This window comes from Marmota marmota, unplaced genomic scaffold (assembly GCF_001458135.2).
Source record: "Marmota marmota marmota unplaced genomic scaffold, marMar, whole genome shotgun sequence".
NCBI classification, from domain to species: Eukaryota; Metazoa; Chordata; class Mammalia; order Rodentia; family Sciuridae; genus Marmota; species Marmota marmota.
In genome coordinates this window covers 2,068,524-2,084,216 of record NW_025999942.1, presented here as the reverse complement: position 1 = coordinate 2,084,216, position 15,693 = coordinate 2,068,524, and the positions used below count along the sequence as shown (strand labels likewise).

The 15,693-nt window shown below is 42.2% G+C and overlaps 1 protein-coding gene across 6 annotated transcripts in view; it reads right to left on the bottom strand.

Moving 5' to 3' along the window:
* Positions 1-15,693, bottom strand: part of Spata13 (spermatogenesis associated 13) — a 340,611-nt gene that overhangs the window by 13,898 nt on the left and 311,020 nt on the right. For all 6 annotated transcript variants that reach the window (XM_048801269.1, XM_015498706.2, XM_048801270.1 and 3 more), the window contains 4 exons: positions 7,009-7,145; positions 4,798-4,977; positions 4,251-4,436; positions 1,577-1,756 (listed from right to left, as the gene is read on the bottom strand). In XM_048801269.1, coding sequence (XP_048657226.1) covers positions 1,577-1,756; positions 4,251-4,436; positions 4,798-4,977; positions 7,009-7,145 — 683 coding nt within the window. The remainder of the gene's footprint in view (positions 1-1,576; positions 1,757-4,250; positions 4,437-4,797; positions 4,978-7,008; positions 7,146-15,693) is intronic.

Genomic DNA, 15,693 nt, shown 5'->3' with positions numbered 1-15,693 from the left:
CCCCAAGTCTTTTTAAATTTTGAGACAGGTTCTCGCCAAATTGTTCAAGCTAGTCTTGATCTTGAGACCTCCTATTTCAGCCTCTGGAGTTGCGAGGATTATAGGTATGCTTCCTGGTGCCTGGCTCACTGATAAACTCTTTGACTCCATGCCTCCTTCACCTCCTCCCCACAATTCTGCCTACTTCTCCCAGGCCTGATTTTCACACATGTCACTCTCCTATCTCAAGAAAGACCATCAAGACCATCTACCTTTCTGGATTTCAGAGCTGCATTCTTCCCTTTCTCCCTCTCTGTATTGTGGGCTCCCTCCCTTCCTCCACCCTTTTGGGTCAATAGGGTATCTGCATTCAAGGCCCTGTCCCTGGGCATTGCTCCACGTCCCTGAATGTTGCCTTTCCCTGACCCTCAGCCACTGGGCAGTATACTCACACGTGTTCAGCCCCCACCAGAGCTGCCTTTCCTTCCTTCCCATGCCTGGCCCTGCCCTGCTGGATGGTGGAGACTTGAGTGTGCTCAAACACAGAATGTCAAACTAATCCCCTATTTCCCTAGAAAACAGATTTTCCTAAGCTTCTTGTTAATTTTTGAGACTCAAAACCCTGTAAGGCAGTTCTGACTATTGTTTTTTCTTTGTCACCTATAACCACTTGTCACACTTTCCTCAAAAATACCCCTTCTGATAAATCTCTTTTCCCATCTCCCAGTCCCTCACCAGTACCCTCCCTGGTGGCAGCAGCAATTCTCTCTAGCCCTCAGGACACTCACCAGCCTGCTCTCCTGTTAATTCCCTCACCTCTGAAGCCTCTCTTATTTCTCCTCTACAAGGACCTGCTACTCTGACCTCACAGGTCTATTATAATGCCCTAGATATGCTCCAGGTACCTATAGGGCCCATCTTCACACCAAAACATGATGATCAGCGATTTAAGGTCTACCCACCCTGAGGGAACAGCTCAAAAGCTCTCAGGCCCAGAACCCAAGAACTGAAAAATGGTGTTGCTGTCACTAACATTATTACTATGATTATTCCCTGACTATTTTGGCTGGAAATAAAATTGTCTTTTTCCTGAAATCTTAGTATATAAAATAGTAATAGTCAATCACTGGTAAATAATGATAAACTCATGTCACTGTTAGTGGAATGTTTTGAAACAATCACAATGTCACATGCCAATTACTTAGTAATGTGTGACCTTGGGTCACTTACTCTCTGGGCCTTGGTTTCCTCATCTGTAAAATGGGGAAGACAATCATATCAACCTAATGAATGTAGAGGAGCTAATGAGAAACCTCGGAAAACAGTGCTTGAAACATAACAGACACTTAATGGATACTATTACTCCACATATAATCCCAAACTGAACAAAAAGATATTGAAAAAATTGCCTTGGGGTATTGAGAAACCACCCAACCTAATTTTACAAGTGACATCTCTATTCTATGGAAAATTAATCAAGCAAACAATTACAGCAGCAAACCAAAATAAAGAAAAAAGACTCCTATTTTTAGTGGAGTCTCATTTCAAAATTATTACTTAACCAGATGTTATTAGTAAAGAAGCATCAGTAACATACATGCTGAAGGAAGCAGGATCCTATTTCACTTAAGTGAGGTTCCTCTTTGTTATACTGTTTCTCAAGGTCTTTCAGGAACTTTCTTTGGAACTTGTAAATGTCTTCAATGTTTCCAAAAATAGTGGCTAGCTGTGCAACAGTGAACATTCCCGTGTGCTTGCGGCACTGTCGAATATAGCCCTGTAAAATACAAAAGCAACCTTTTTTATTTGAAAGGTCAAAGAAATGCAATGCTAAGGATCAAACCCCAGGCATAATACAGGCTGGGAAAGTGCTCAACAACTGAGTATATCCCCACCCCAGCATAAATATTTAGGGGAAAAATAAAAAAACACAAAAAGAAAAGTGGAAAGTTTCGTGTGATTGGATTTAAAGCTTCCAGAAACTAGTTTCAAATACCAGAACTTAAAAATTAGTACTGTCACACTAATCTAAATTCTTAAAGACAATCATTCTCCCATCCCTAATTCTATTGCACAGCTGAGAACCCTTGTCAAACATGGAATGTGATTGCTTACTGAATAGCTAATGCAGCTCTGCTCATTGTCAATCATGGCAAGACGCCAAGGACATCTAACACAAGGATTCCACTTTCACTATACAGCAAAAATGTGTACAACTTTAATCAGAGGACTTTCCTAACTAAGAGTGCTAATTAATTTTCTTACTCTACCTCTGAACCACAACCACAGTCCCAAAACTGACCTTTAAATAAAATACATACCACTTACTTTTGGTATGAATTTTAACAGGATAATAACACAATGCAATAGTTCACAGTGCAGGCTCTGGGACAGACTGCCTAAGTTTAAATCCCAACTCTACCACTTTACTTTCTTGCCTCAGTTTCCTTATCTGCATTAGGGGGCTAACAAGATTGCCCAATAAAAATGGTTAGTAACTGAGTTAATCCAGGCAAAGAAATGGAGCATGATAAATATTTGACAATGATTAGCAGTTATTCCGATTTTCCTAAAATGCCATTTTATTTTTTGTGACTTTTTTTTTAATCAGAGCTTTACAGTTACACATAGTAGTTGGGTGCATCCCAACAAGTTCATAGGTGCATGGGATTTGATTTCAGTTCATGATCTCCCCTTTTACTCTTCTCCTTCCCTCCCTTCTTCTCCTTCAGACTTTCTTTCATTTATCTATTTATATTTGATTGGTTCCTTATGTAATCTTATCCTTCTCTGCCCCTTTCCTTTATTTTACTCTAATTACTGCATATGAAGGAAAACATCTGACCTTTGAGTTTCTGAATTTGACTAATTTCACTTAGCAAGATATTCTCCATTTCCATCCATTTATTGGCAAATGCCATTTTTGTATTCTATTGGCTGAGTAGAATTCCACTGTATACATACACCACAATTTCTTTTTTCTTTTTTTTTTTTTGGTACCAGAAATTGAACTCAGGGGCACTCAACCACTGAGCCACATCCCCAGCCTATTTGTATTTTATTCAGAGACAGGGTCTCATTGAGTTGCTTAGCACCTCACTTTTGCTGAGGCTGGCTTTGAACTCAAGATCCTCCGGTCTCAGCCTCCCCAGACGCTGGCATTACAGGCGTGAGCCACCATGCCTGAACACAATTTCTTAATCAGTTCATTTACTGATAAGGCTATGGGTTGATTCCATAATTTAGCTATTGTGAATTGTGTTGCTATAAACATTAGGTGGCTGCATTGCTGTAATATGTCAGTTTTAGATCTTTTTGAAAAATACCAAGGAGTGGGATAGCTGAGTCATTTGGTGGTCTTTATATGTCACTTTAAAGACACTTCATTTACCACACATTGACATAGAATAAGAAGGTTGGCACAAGTAAGCAAAACATCAGTAGGTCCATGTGGCAGATTGTCTAAGTACAGAATGGACAGTACTTTGCCTTAGCTTGTCTCTAGTGCTGAATGGTCACAGTTGAATTGGTAGTGCAGATCTCAGCATTCACAGCTAGGACAGCCGGAATGATCAGACCTGGCAGGCCAGAGCTCAGCAGAATACTCAGACAAGGTCTACAAGACACATAGCAATAGGGGAGGGAGCCTTGCAGACTCACATCTGCTAAAGTTCAGTTCTCTGAAATTAGGACAAGAACATAAAATAAATGATTGCTGAGGAGAATATCATGACACCATAAAATATAGCCTAGGATAAAGCTTAAAATTTTTTTCACCTATATCTAACGACTCTGAATTTCATCTACGAGTCAGTGATTAGACACTGGGGGCTTGGAGAAAGTGGGTTCTGCAGAAGTCAATCACTTTAAATACTCCCAGGAGTTAAGTCCTGAGGGAAAAAGTTGCAAAGTGCCCTTTAAAGAGGACTGGCTACTCAGAAGGCGAGAAAGAGACTCCCTTGAGCCCAGGAGTTGGAGGCAAGCCTGGGCAACACAGCGAGACCCCATCTCTGTGTATACATAGATTCATTTATATATATATGCAAATAAATAAGGACTGGCTGCAAGAGCAGGTAAAATAGCCACAGCCCATTAAACTCAGCAATGTAGATAGCAGGTGTTTAATGGATCTGGGCAGGGGCTAGATGGGCAGGAGCAGAGGTAAGGAGAAATGAGAAGTATAGGAAAGCGTGCTTGTAAGGAGGAGGTGGGGTCGTGTCCTGTAACCATGGGCTCTGACCTATAGCAAGGCCCTGGGGCCTGCACCTCACCTCGCAGATGTCCTTGAGGTGTTTGATGTACACCCGTTCAGTGTTCATGATCTCCTGGATGACATTTGTCCGCATCTGGTGCTTGTTCTCAGAGTGCTTGTGGTGGCTTGTGCTGGTATCCTCCTCCTGCTCCTCACCATGTGTACTACTAGAATTCTCAGACAGCTCTTCCTGATTGACTCGAAGCTGCAGTGCACACACAGGTGACAGGTGATGAGAGGAAGGAGGAGGTGAAGACTTCATGGCTTCCCACTTGTCTGTGACCAGTTATGAGAGTGGCCTGGCCCTAGCTTCCATCTTTATGGCCTTAGCAGAGCCACAGCCCTGCCAACACACTCCAAGAAATAGCAGCATTGCCAAATAATTTGTTTACCTTCATTAAATTTTTTATTTGGACTAACCTGATTTCTTATAGGTTTGAGTGGTATGTGGGACCGAAACAAAAAATTACCAAAGAATAGACCTGAATAAAGGGGAGATCTGCCTGAAAGGAGTCTGCAGTTCCACCATAGATACTTCTAAAAAGCACAAAGGGCCACACACTTACTCTGACAAAGCTTGCAGGGAACCAGGCCTCCTTATCCTCGTTCCGGCCCCACCACCAGTCTTTGTTCGAGGCTTCCAGGACCTGGATGACATCCCCGGCCTTGAAGCCCAGTTCCTGGTCATCCATGGTCACATGGTCCCAGAGAGCTTCTGCGCAGACCACGCTGCCATCGCTGATCAGCTGGAACAGAGACAGGACAGGCTTCATGTTAAGAACAGGTAGGAGCAAGGGAGCTGCTGTATGGGCTCTATCTTGGTGACCCTGACCTCTCTTAGTTCTTGTTCAGACACCTGGTGACGTCCAGTCAATCCTTACTTTCACTGGTTATACAAAAATCAATAGAGGAAAACATATTGGGGGAAAAGTACCAGGTGGGCATCTCCAACCTGTTCTTAAAAGAAAATCCAAACCCATTTTTTTAATATACTTTTTTTAGTTATACATGACACAATATCTGCGTTTATTCATTTTTATGTGGTGCTGAGGATTGAGCCCAGTACCTCACACGTGCGAGGCAAATGCTCTGCCACTAAGCCACATAACCCCAGCCCCCAAATCCACTTTTAAAAGATGTACAGATGCCGCTTGATTTATAATGGGGTTACCTCCGCATAAGCTCATTGTAAATTAAAAATATCCTACATCCAAAATGCATTTAATACCCCTAACCTACCTTACATCACAGCGTAGCCTGCCCTAACATAAACATGCTCAGAACACTCCTGTTCGCCTATAGTTAGGCAAAATCATCTAACAAACCCTTTTATGATATGTTAAATCGCTCAGGTAATACACGGACCACTGTAAAATGAAAGTGAAAAAGAATGGATGAACGGAGGGATGGAATGAATTGTTAGCCTGAAAAGAGCAGAACTCAAAATTGAAAGTATATTTCTACTGAATACATGAGTATTGCTTTCACATCATGGTAAAATAAAAAAAGGCTGAAACATTGTAAATTGGGGACTGTATAAACAGCTCACTTAGCTCTAGGTCAGTTAACTAAAAACCTTGAATATCTGGAATATTTGGTTTCTGCAGATGTTGGAGCCTAGCATCCTAATGTTAGTTGTATGTGTTAATGGAAGTCCTGCACATGTTCTCCCAGAGGTGTGTTACTCATATTAATTCCCAATTCGATATTCAACTTTATAGTTTACTACAATTAAAGACAATGGCTTGATCTTGGGATATTTAACAGTTATTGAAAAAGTCAAGAACAGATATGGCTCATTCACTGGGAAGAGTTGATTCTGCCTCCCCTTAGCTCTTACAGACAAAAAGGCCTGTGACCAGCAGTAATTCAGATTTCTGGATTTTGGAACATTTGCATAGTCTTTACTGGTTGATAATTCTAATCCAAAATCCAAAATCTTAAGCTTTTGAATGTCATGTTATTGCTTAAAGAGCTTCAGATTTGGGGGTTTGAGTTTAGGGATACTTGGCTTATATCATGTTTAGAATAATGACAGGAGATCTCAGTAGGGAGGCTAACAGACCTCAGTTACACTCCACACATTCTGCTTAAGAGTATTCAAAGACTGAGGTGCCTGCCTTCTAGAAAAATTTCTGTAAAAAGAACTAAAGCTGCAAAGTGGTAGAAAGAACATCAGATTGGGAGTGAGAATCACCTGGTTAATTCCAGCTCTACCATTTGCTACCAAATCCATTTCAGGACATTACTAATGTTAACTTTTACATCTTAGATTGCAGTTGAGAATTACATGAGCCATGAGTGCATTTCATAAACTAAAAAGCAAGACCTGAGTGCTAACGATTGCTGCTCTAATTACTTAAAGGATAAGCTTCAGTTACTTGGAAAGCTTGATCACAGACATTTTTCTGGACAATGCAAAAAAACCAGTGTTGTTCTTGTATATGCATGGTTTTGTTTTTTTGGTATGTTTTGTTTGCTTGCCTTTTTTTTTTTTTTTCAGTGCTAGATATTGAACCTAAGGCCTCATTTATGCTCTACCATTCAGCTACCCCTCCAGCCAATTTTTTCAGAGCTGGGGACTAAACCCAAGGCTTCATATATGCTAGGCCAAGTGCTCTACCACCAAACTACACCCCTATCCCCCAATGGGAATCAGAGTTCTAGGGTTTAGAAAATGCTTAGCAAAAAATAATCAGATAGCAACCTCTGAAGTAGTTCTGGACCCTGCAAATCCAGAGTCCAATAAATGTCACTGTTGTGTGGATTTTTGGTACCTCATTAATGGCCAGCTGTTCCCCGCCTGGCTGTAGATACCGGGGATTGGCCTGACAGAGTTCTTCATAGCTGAAGTCCTCCTCGCTACCGTTGTCATCGACTAAGGCAGAGGACTCAGTACCTCCATCTGAAGAAACTAGAGAAAGAGAGAGGAAGGGCATGGTTGAAAAGGCACAGATAATAACAAAATAAAATGAAACAAAAGAAAGCACAGATAACAAGTTTTTTCATATGACAAAATAAACTACCTTTGATAACATACTCCTCAGGGAAAATTATCAGTTTCATCTTACTCAAGAAATCATTAGAAAACATCTACTGACATATTTATTAAACCAGAAGCAGCAACTGATTCTGAGGAGCTGGAGTCAGGGGTTCTGTTAAGTGAGAAGTGGGACATTTCAGAGAGCACTGCTAATACAATTATTTTGTGAGCTAAGGTAAACTATGTGTGATTTAGTTGAAAATGTATGCCTCAAAACAGAAAAATACAGATATAATGTTTCTAAGCAATATGGTGATATACTAGAGGAAGTAAAGAAACTGAAAATTATGATCACTTTTAAAAAGTATTCTGCTTACATCTGCAAGGCAATAGTACTATTAAATTCCCAGGTCATTCTTACTATTGTCCACATATGAAAAGGACTGGAACTCTCAGAATTGGAATTACATGGTATCTTTACTACAAGAGACAGGTCTTTTATCATTCATTTATTTTGTGTACTGGAGACTGAACTCAGGCTAGGCAAGCACTCTGCCACTCAGCTACATCCCCAATCCTTCTTATCTTTAATTTTGAGAGAGGGTCTCACTAAGCTGCCCAGTCTCGCTTCTAACTTATCATCCTGCCTCAGCCTCCTGTGTTGCTGGGATTACAGGCATGTACCACCCTGCCTGGGTGAGACAGACCTTTTAAGGATAAATGTAGAATTTTTTATTTCACTACCTTGCTATCAAGATTTTCTATATTGGGACAAAGGCTTTTGCTCACCAATGCTAACTAATCGTCTGTCACTGAACGGAGATGTTTCTTCTTTGAGATTGATAGCCTTGGACCTTCTGTACAAGCTGAGGGATGTCTCCATCACTATTTTCTGTAATGGGATGAGTAGCAGGTGCTGGGGGACACAAAACTAAGCAAAGGATAGTCCTTGACTTCAGCAGGCCAGGGACAGTACTCTGGTAAGCTAGGGTAGAGTTTCAGGAAGAAGGTAATAAAACAGAAAAACAGAAGCAGTGGCTATCTATTCATGATACTCAGACGGCTTTTGACTGAGAGCAAGAGTGGAATCTGAAGCACATGCTACACAGACAGTAGTATAGAAGTTCTCCTATTATCTGCAGTTCCATTTTCCCAGGTTATGGTCAATCACAGTCCAAAAATATTAAATGAAAAATTCCAGAAAAACAATTCATGTTTTATAATATTACAATATACAATGGTTCTATTTTATTATTTGTCATTATTGTTGATCTCTTACGGTGCCTAATTTATAAATTAAACTTTCTCATAGGTATGCATATATAAGGAAAAAACATAGTTTGGTACTACCCGTGATTTCAGGGATCCACTGGGGGTCTTGGAAATTATCCCCCATGGTATTCACTCATGCATGGAATGACAGATGAGACTGAAAAGTGAGGGGGCAGGGTGAGAGGGGCTCACTGTGGAGGCTCTCAAGGACTAGAGCAAGCCATGGGGGCTTTTCTTAGGGTTGAGCCAGGGAGTGACAGCTTTTGAGTAGAGGTCTGCTGATGCTGTAGAGAGAGGAGATACTAGTGTTGCTGAGGTGTGGGCTAAGTTCCAGCCCTAACCCTCTACAGGCATGGTCCTGGACTTGAGCAACTCATTTCTCTGAGTTTCACACACTTCTTTTTGAAGAATGTAGTGACAGAACATGCGTCAAGCTCCTAACATCCTTGATGAGCAGCTGGGGCTTGGCAAGAGTGTTATTGTGGTGATCGCACTGAAGGTGACAAGGGCTGGGCTAAATAACAACGTTGCTATAATGTGAAGGAAGGATTGGAGGAGGGGGAGGAGAATGAAGCCAGAGAAACCAGCTGGGAGAAATGAGATTAGAAGGAGCCAGTGGCAACAAGGTGAAGCACTGGGGAAAGGGCTGTGGGGACTGAAGTCCAAGGATGATGGAGAGGTTAAGCTCAAGCTTGGAGAGAGAAAGAGGATGAAGTCAACATGATTTCAGAAAACCCCAAGCTCCTAGGAGGATTTAAAAAAGGAATACCAGAGGAAGAAAACCAGTGCAGAAGGAAGGAGGAAGGGCTAGACAGATCAGAACACGGCTGTGCTCTGCTTGACTTTGGACTTGCAAATCTACATTTCTACTAACTTTACTCTCTGTGAACAAGCCTATTTTCTATACTGAAGAACTTTTTTTTTTAACTTTTTATTTGCTGCTAAATCCAAGGTGCATTTTCTATTCCCAGCCATCACAGCTGGATGGATACATCCCAGGAGCTTTGCAGACCCACATGTAGCCTTGGACCATCCCAGGACCTCCTCCCTGCATCCTACCTGCCTCAGTCCTCTCCTTCCCTCAACACTTTGGCTGTGTTGTAGAGAGTAATGGAGTTTTAAGCAAAGCCTCAAATTCTTACACTAAAAATAGGAAAAATTACTGAAGGAGTTTGCAACAATGGGGGTTATAAACACTCTGAAAATTAACCACATGGACTGTATTTCATGTGCTGGATTCTTAGATTTCCCTCTCCAAATACAGATAGAATAAAGATTATGATAAAGAATTCAAGCTGGAAAAGCAGAGGCACCATGCACAAAGCAGATGGTGGGTAGACAGAACCGTGACTGAGTGGTTACTTGGCCAGCTTGGCCTTTCCCAGCCTGGCCCCAGCTACTCCTTTCACACTCTGCTCCAGCTACTTTCCCACTGGTTGCCCCTGTCCTGTGTGCCCAAGCTTTGAACACAGTGTCAGGGGCACCCTACCCAGACACGTCTGCTGATGAGCCCATGCTTTTTAACTGCTTTTCCCACTGCAGGGTGCCCCTGCCACCTGGAAAGCCCACAACATAGCTGCAGTCACCTCCTTTCCAGAGCCCTATAGTGAGCCTAGGGTGAGCCAGCTGTACCCACTGGTCTGCACACCTGTGCCCCTGGAGTGTAACTGCCTAGGCTGGTGCACTGAATACAGAAAAGTCAGTGAACCCTGGATGAATTGATGATGCTATTGGCCCAGTTCCAGCTCTCGGTAGGGACCAAGTTGGGGTTCTAGGCAGGTGCATGGTGCCCAGCATCTTTTCCCCACCTCAACCCCCCACTCCTGTTCCCATCCCTAATCTTACCCAGGGGACTGGGGAATGAAACTGAAAGGGAATGCCTCAGACATGGGGCTGCAGGGAAAGGTATGTTCCTGGATCTGAGCACAAAAATGGGAAGCTCTCCAGAGCTTTGGCTAGGCCCTCGCTTCTCCCTGCTTCACCAAGGGAGAGAGGACAGCACTGTCAGGGGGACAGCAGGGTCAGTGGAACTCAAGTAGAAGTGCAGGGAGGACAAAGGCAGGGAACCTACTCTGTGTCTGTCTCTTGAACCAATAGGTGGCAAGGAATGACACCACCTAGCAGGACCCACCTTCCATTCTCCCCACCCCCTCTTTCTTATTGGACCTTCTCACCCCAGGGAGTGCAGGGCTGGTGGTGGTTCTGCAGTCTGATTCTGGGTGTATGTGTAGGTGAGAGAAACATACTCAAGCCTGTACCAAGCATAGGGACAGCTCCTTTTTAAATGTGTAACTTCCGCTTTCTCCCCTAAGGTCAGAACTGGAGGTTATCTTGGGCTGGGGTTGTGGCTCAGGGGTAGAGCGCTTGCCTAGCACGGGCGGGACCCGGGTTGGATCCTCAGCACCACATAAAAATAAAGGCATTGTGTTAAAAAAAAAAAATGTTAAAAAAAAAAAAAAAGAACTGGAGGTTACCTTGACTAGTGCACTTTCCTGGGTATGTGTTTTAGGAGGCTAGGGGAAGAAAGTTTTGGGAAGCAAGTATAATTTTTTCCACACACAAGTATGTCTTAGACTAAAAAAGAGATAGCACTAAAGCTAAACGCCTCCTCCAATCCTGGCAGCTTCCCAGACAGAAAGGTCCAGTGACTACCTTTAATGTCTGAAATGTTCTAGTGCTCCAGGCTGAGCACAATATATACAAAACCAAGGTTTGTAAGAGGCCCAAAGCTGCAGGAATCTTCAGATGTCGGCCAACAGTGATCTGGTACGGCCTGGAACCAACAGCATTTTTCCTTATCAAATTTCAGCTGCAGTTGAGCAAAAAAAAAAGAAAGGAAGAAAGGAAGGAAGGAAGGAAAGAAGGAGAGAAGGGAGAAGGAAAGAGAGGGAGGGAGGGAGGGAGGGAGAAAGAAGAGGAAGAGTAGCAGCAGCTCAGTAAAAATAGAGGTGTCAGGTCTCCCACCCAGAGCAGAGCCCTGATAATTGCACTTTCTCCCTCAAAGAACCACCAAACAATATCTGCCCAGGGAGGGTCCTACCATCTAATCTGACTGTTGCTGTGAAAATCAGTAAAAGTAATGATTGTGCACAATCCACAATTTAAACAAGTCTAATGAGAAGAGAAGCCATTGAAGACGCGTTCAACTTTACAGGAGATATGAGAATGGAACCCTCTGGACATGGACCTGGAACACTGAGACCTCTGAGCTGCTGCCATAAACCCAGGAGAACGAGGTGGGTCATGAGAAAGATTTCTAGCAGTGGTTTCCACACCATGGAGGAGTATCTACTGAGCACTGTGGAAAGGAGGTGCAAGAACACATAGATCGGGTGACTCAGAACATTAGCATAATAACATTTCAGACATTAAAGGTAGTCACTGGACCTTGCTGTCTAGGAGAGGCAGGGCAGGCGCCTGGGGTGGGAGACAGGCAGTGTGCAAAAGGGAAAGGATAGAATAAAAAATCCCTGGATGCAACAAAGGAATAATAAATGCTAGAAGTAATGAATACTCTAACTGCCTCATTTGGAAATAACACAATGAATGCACCTATACATCATACTATATCCTATGTAGGATTGTACAATTGTTACTTGTTAATTCAAAATAAAATAACTTACTTTAAAAAAAAATACTTGGGTAAATAAATATCTTGGCTTCATTGCCTTTCTAGCTAAATGCCCTTGGAGCAAGTCACTTGACCTTTTTCAACTTTAGTTTTTCCCATCTAGCTGCAGTTGAGCAGGTTTACATGTTTTGTATATTCACAGGTCGTAACCCTTCACATCCCACATGTGACTCACCAGCAAACTAAGTCTGCCTTTGACTCCTATGGTAGCTATGGTAGCCAGAACCTGGCCACCTTTCACTGGTCTCCCACAACCCAGGCCTGGGTACATGGCTGGAGCTCATTCAATCTAGCTGCCCCTCTCTGGTCTTCCTGTGGCTGCCCCAACAGAGGATTCTCTCCAAAGCTGCCAGAATAATGGTGCTACATCATTCTTCAGTCTCATGGTATTACTTTGCTCAAAACCAGTCACAGAAGAGAGAGCCAAAGTCCCAAGGCCCTCCCTAGGCACACATTGTGCCTCCTACCCCTCCCACTCTGCTCTGGCCCTGATTGGTGTCCTGACTACAAACAAAACAGGCACTGCCCTCTGCCCAGGGCTTGCTGCCTCTGCACCCAGCACCCCTCCCAGCAAGCACTTCTGGACCATCCCATTTAAAACCATATCATCCTCCCCAGTTTATTTCCCTCTGTAGCAGTCATTACCATCTACTACATTTTATTGTCTGGCTTGAATAAAAGTTACCAATGTAATAACTAATCTGATCTATCATTATTTGCAATCCTAGTAACTAGACTATGTGCCCAATAAATACTAGACAATGGGAGGAAATGGCCATGCCATTTCAGTCAACTACATAATTACATTTCAGTGGTACCATAAGATTAAAATGTAGGGGCTAGGGCTGCAGCTCAATTGCAGAGTGCTTGGCTAGCACGTGTGAGGCACTGGGTTCGATTCTTAGTACCATATAAAAATAAACAAAACGGAGCCAGGCGTGATTACACATGCCTATAATCCCAGCAGTGTAGGAGGCTGAGGCAGGAGGATCTCTGAGTTCAAAGCCAGCTTCAGCGAAAGCAAGGCGCTAAGCAACTCAGTGAAACCCTGTCTTGAAATAAAATATAAAATAGGGCTGGGGATGTGGCTCAGAGGCCAAGTGCCCCTGAGTTCAATCCTTGGTAGCAAAAAAAATAATAACAAAAAATAAATAAACAAAATAAAGACATGCTGTTCATCTACAACTACAAAACATTTTTTTTCAAAGATGAAAATGCGGTAGAAAAATTCTCCATGTTTTTCCTGTACCTTTCTTAAGTTTAGATATAAAATTGGTCCATGATTACAAATGCCTACAGTATTCACTACAGGAACACACTGTATGGGTTTATAGCCTAGGAGCAAAAGCTCAGGTGTATCCTAGGCTATATTATTCTGTCTTAGTAGGAACACTATAGGAGGTTCACAATCATAGAATTGTATAACAATGCATTTCTCAGAATGTGCCCTAGTCATTAAGTAATGCATGGCTATATGATACATTGACTTAAAAGCATGGTTTGGGGGTCAGATGACCTGCCTTCAAATGACAGTGCTGCAAAGTTTTTATTTATTTATTTGAGTGTGAGTTTTGACTTTCTGTGTCTTTTTATCCATTGAATGTGAATAATAAATACCCATCTCTCAGGGCTGATTATAAATTCTCAACAGTAATTGTTACTGATTTGTTGTAAGCCTCAAATGAAATGATGATGTTTAAATGCACTTTGCAAAGTAAAAAACAGTACAGAAGCACCAGACATTCTTTAATGTGGTGCTTGATGTGCCAGGTACCAATTTAAGCCTTTTGGGGTGTATCAGCTCACATAATCCTCCTGGCAATGCTATGTGGATGGTACTATAACTGGGTACCCAATTACACACAAGTAAACTGAAGTCCCAATACATCCAGCTGTGTGCATCGGGCCTCTCACTTTTACCCACCAGCAGTACTACCTCCCTTGTAGTCCCTCTGCTGTTGGTAACCAGACAAAAACTACTAAGCAGATATTAAACCCCCTTGCCCTAAAACTTTAGTACTTTATACCCTTCTGGAGAATAGCCATAATTACTGACTCTCTGGTGCTCTGCTAAGCTTTGCTTCCTACCCCAGCTTACAGTTCTCAATTGGGCCTGTCAATGACCTGATCCAGTTTTCTGTTTTAATCCTTTCCCCTTCATGACCTTAACTACATTCCTGATTTTAAGTTCCTTCTAAGCTAATGATTCTTGTGTTTTTATCCTATAATTCAGATGTGTTTTATAGAGCTGGACTTTTCAGTATGTGTCTAGATTAGAGGGAAATTAGTGCTGTATCATAATGCTGCATCTGTGCTCACTGTCCTTATCTTTGTTTCCCTTTAAAGACAGTAACTTCCTTTCAGGGGAGGACAGAATCTATTTTTAGATTCTATCATAATACTTGACATACAGAAAGCATTGGATAAGTATTTACCAACTGAACTACAAATTGCCCATGAAGAAACTGAGGTTCCAAGAAGTTAAGTTATTAAACTGAGCTACACAAGTGCTGGATCAGAGCCAGGATGGAAACGCACGTCTCCCTGACTCTCACCAGTGTTCATCGCAGATCCTAGCTAAAAAACTCTCGTGTTTGGGGCTCCTGTCTCCCTCCCTGAGACAAGCTATACAATACTTCCAAGGTAAACTTAAAATAGTGGTTTCATGATTTCACAAGAAATTACACAGTAATTATCTATTGCATTATGAAAGTATTCCATGACAGTATTCCGAGGTATTCCAAGGCCTTCCTGTAACCTGATTCCATTCTACTTAAAGGAGCTTCTGTGTGGCAAACACTTGCAATAAGTGGTTATTTTTTTTGTTTGTTTGTTTTTGTTTTAAACTGAACTACAAATTGCTGATGGAGAAACACCAACCTGCAGTTTAAATGAAAACCCTATGTGTGCCCACTGGGTGCCAACACCCACACCCACCTCTTGGTGAGGGACAGACCTCTTTAAATGACCCAGACCTACAGGCCTGGGCTGCTGCCGTCTCCATCCTCTTCAGGGTCACTTCCTTACCAACTGCAAAGGACTTCAAAACCCTCAGCTAAGATGAAACTTAGTAATGGAAACCCTTTATTCAGGGGTATTTTGTGTGATGTAGAACAATTATAAGTTCTCAAGCTGGTACAGTGATGCACACCTGTAATCCCAGCAACTCAGGAGGCTGATGAGTTCAAGGCCTCAACTTAACAACTTAGCGAGACCCTGTCTCAAAATAAAAAATTTAAAAAAGCTAAGGGATGTAGCTCAGTAATAAAATGCCCCTGGGTTCTATCCTCAATATGTATGTATGTATCGATCAATCAATCAATCTCAATGTTTTTCAGTGAAATCGGGGGAAATTATTATGATAAAACAAACACCCACCCCCCTTTTTAATGATACAGTTCAGAAGTGCTAAGTGTGTTCACACTGTTGTGCAACAGCTCTCTAAAACTTTTTCATCTTGCAAAACCGAAACCCCATACCCATCAAGCACAACTTCCTCTCTTCCTGCCCCCACTCCTGGGCAACCACTTTTCAACTTTCTTTCCCTTTGATTTTGACTACTTTAGATACTTCCTA